Source organism: Gymnoscopelus microlampas (genome assembly GCF_963454915.1).
Source record: "Gymnoscopelus microlampas genome assembly, chromosome: 12".
In the NCBI taxonomy this organism is placed as follows: Eukaryota; Metazoa; Chordata; class Actinopteri; order Myctophiformes; family Myctophidae; genus Gymnoscopelus; species Gymnoscopelus microlampas.
In genome coordinates this window covers 12,662,145-12,665,281 of record NC_139949.1, presented here as the reverse complement: position 1 = coordinate 12,665,281, position 3,137 = coordinate 12,662,145, and the positions used below count along the sequence as shown (strand labels likewise).

General features: G+C 37.6%; 1 protein-coding gene across 1 annotated transcript; it reads left to right on the top strand.

Moving 5' to 3' along the window:
• Positions 1-1,478: 1,478 nt before the first annotated feature.
• LOC311056928 (olfactory receptor 8G17-like) lies at positions 1,479-2,432 on the top strand (the record flags this gene model as incomplete). The annotated part of the gene is made up of 1 exon (XM_084073779.1): positions 1,479-2,432. The coding sequence occupies exon 1, from the start codon at positions 1,488-1,490 to the stop codon at positions 2,430-2,432; it is 945 nt and encodes a 314-aa protein (XP_083929905.1). The 5' UTR covers positions 1,479-1,487.
• Between the last annotated feature and the right edge of the window lie 705 nt (positions 2,433-3,137).

Genomic DNA, 3,137 nt, shown 5'->3' with positions numbered 1-3,137 from the left:
AATAAAAAAATGAATCATCTAAGGGCTGTGTGGATTCATTTTGTTTTATTTCTATCTTCATTTCATTGTCATTTAAAACATTTCCTAATTATCAATTGATATGCAAAAATGTATTGTATTTATATTTTATTTACGCATGCTACATCACATTCTTCCACTTTTAGGGATTCACCCACCTTAACTTTAAAATTATAGCACAGACCCTTATATATTATATAAGAGCTATAGGGTAGCATTCCCTTTTGTTTGTCTTTACTGAGACAGCCAGTAAGAAATCTGAGAGTCTTCTCATGGGATTTAAACAGACAAGCAAGGGCATTATACTATACTATAGCCACAAAGGAATAAATGTAATATGTAATACAAAAGTATACATCTTTGTCTGCCTTTGTGTATGTACTGTATGTCTATTTAAATATAGTGACAAAGGGGGACATAACATATGGAGTGCATTCTTTTATTTTTTTAATGCATGTAAAAGATAAGAATAACATATTTGTGACTTCATGTCTGGTGGTGTACAACTCAACGACTTTGAATATGTGTTTGAAAACGTTTTCCTTCCAAGAAAATTGGATAAGTTGTGAAACAAAATCTCTCTCAACTAAATCAAAGTTAGTGTATAATGTCCTCATTACTTCTCCCCGGAGAAGATGTTGACAGTTGCTATGACAGCTGACATCTTGCTGACATCATATACGGCCTGAATCCGAGAAAACAAACCCTTCCCCACATTTATAAAAACAGACAGAGGGTGTTCTTGTTACTTGCTTAAGGTTGTCTGGTGAACGTTACAACAGGGAGAAAACGGACTGTTGAGGAACGAGGAAGAAGAAAAGCAGGTATTTTTCTATCAAAACATTTTTATTTCAAGAAAAGTATTTTCATCATTCCAATTTAGGTTGAAACCGAGTAAGCACTACGGAATCCAAGCCATAACAGATTCTGCTTGAGATGTCTTCGTTCTAAAGCAAAAACTAATCAACTGTATGGTGACTCCATATTGAGTGATGCAGCTTTCTTGTTTTTTCCATTGATTACATTTAGCAGACAAAGTGATTGTAATTTCCTAACCTTAGCTTCGCCATTCATACTGAAGGCTACATTTAAATAGTTTTTTGTTTTCGTTTTTAACATGGAGTCCAACCATCTAGAGTAGGCATAGATACTGCCAATCATTTATGGCAGTGGATAAAAGAGTTGTGAGCTTTAAACCCAGATCTGTGCATTTGCAACCCCCACTAACCTTGAGTACTGATTAAACCTGGTCTGACTATACTGTATGTTCCTTTAAAACTGAACATGTTTGTTCTGTATTTCTCCAAAGTGAAACCATTCTCTTCAGTTTCCCGGACTAGCTCTATGTTTTGCATTAATATTTACAGGAGACTACTATTGCTGATGTCTTGTACAGTATGTGCCTTGACTGGTCAACTGTCTGTCTATTGTCTGAGTCGTGACTGTACCGTTTCTCTTGTTTTAGGTCGATGGAAAACTACACTTACAACAGCCTCACGCTCCAGCTTGAGGGGTTAAAGGTCACAGAGACATCTGTGGTCCCTGTCTTTCTCTTCTTCTTCGTTTCCTACCTGTTTATCATGTTTGCCAATGTGGGGATTGTAGTTCTGATTGGCATAGAAAAGAGCCTTCACCAGCCCATGTACATTCTCTTTTGCAACCTGCCAATCAATGATATCGTTGGTAACACTATCATGGTGCCTCGTTTGCTTAGAGACATCCTGGTGCCTCCGTCTGAGCGCCTCATCAGTTACCCTGAGTGTGTGGTCCAGGCGTTCTGTACGCACATGTTCGGTACAACCTCTCACACAATACTAATGATAATGGCTTTCGATAGGTATGTGGCCATCTGCCATCCCTTGCGCTATGCCACCATCATGAGTGGTAAAATGCTGATTAAGCTGACTGCGTCTGCGTGGGGTGTGGCTTTTGTTTTGGTGGGTATTCTCCTTGGCTTAACCATACGGCTGGACAGATGCAGGACCATGATCACGAACCCTTTCTGTGACAATGCTTCACTGTTCAAGCTCTCTTGTGAGAGTGTTTTTATCAATAATGTCTACGGCCTCACTTTCAGCGTGGTACTGTTAACATCATCTATCGGCAGTGTGGTTCTCACCTACACTAAGATCACTGTTGTTTGTCTGACCAGTAACAACAAGAGTTTGAACACTAAAGCCCTGAAGACATGCAGCACCCACCTGTCTGTATACATCATTATGCTTTTATCTGGAATGCTTATTATTGTTCTTCATCGTTTCCCACAGTTGTCAGACTATAGGAAGCTCTCAGCCATTATGTTTCACATCATCCCTGGCAGCCTAAACCCCATCATTTATGGAGTGCAGTCTAAAGAAATTCGCAAATTCTTGTCAAATCTATGTCGGTCCAAACAAGTGTTTCCCAAATTTTAAGTGTTTTTTCCCCTATTTTTCTTTAAAAAAAGAAAATGTTATAGGGTACATGATGAATCCTGTAAAAACATGCATCTTGAGCATCTTGTTGCAATTTACTTGTCTTTTGTTGGCATGTATGTATACAAATGGTTCCAGATAAGTGAATTATAATAGGAAAGTATTAAAATATGTCTACGGTCATTTTGATTGCTCAACTTATTAACATACTGTATACTGTACACCACACAATGAATTAAATTGTATACATTTTGAAGTTGCAAATCATTTGTTTTTGGATTGGTGCCAAACTGACATCTACAGCATTCCAAATAATTTCCTTGCTTAGTAATATGGATTGTTTTTATACAAAAAGAGCAGAGGGTTGTACAGTACCTAGATATAGTTACTCTGGTTTCAGAAGAAATGTCTTCAACCCACACAGTATAAACACAACTAAAAAAAACTTTAAAAAAAAAACATATAGATTATGTTTAGACACAGTGCGTGTTGCACTGTGTCTAAACATTTGTATGTTACTCAATTATTATTGAGTAACATACAGTTTGAACAATGAATTTGGTCCAGAAATATCTGACTATACAGATCATCAACAGTATTCAGACGTATACTTTTTACAGTACTATCAACTTGCCTGACATTGCATACACGCACGCACGCACGCACGCACGCACGCACACACACACACACACACACACACACACA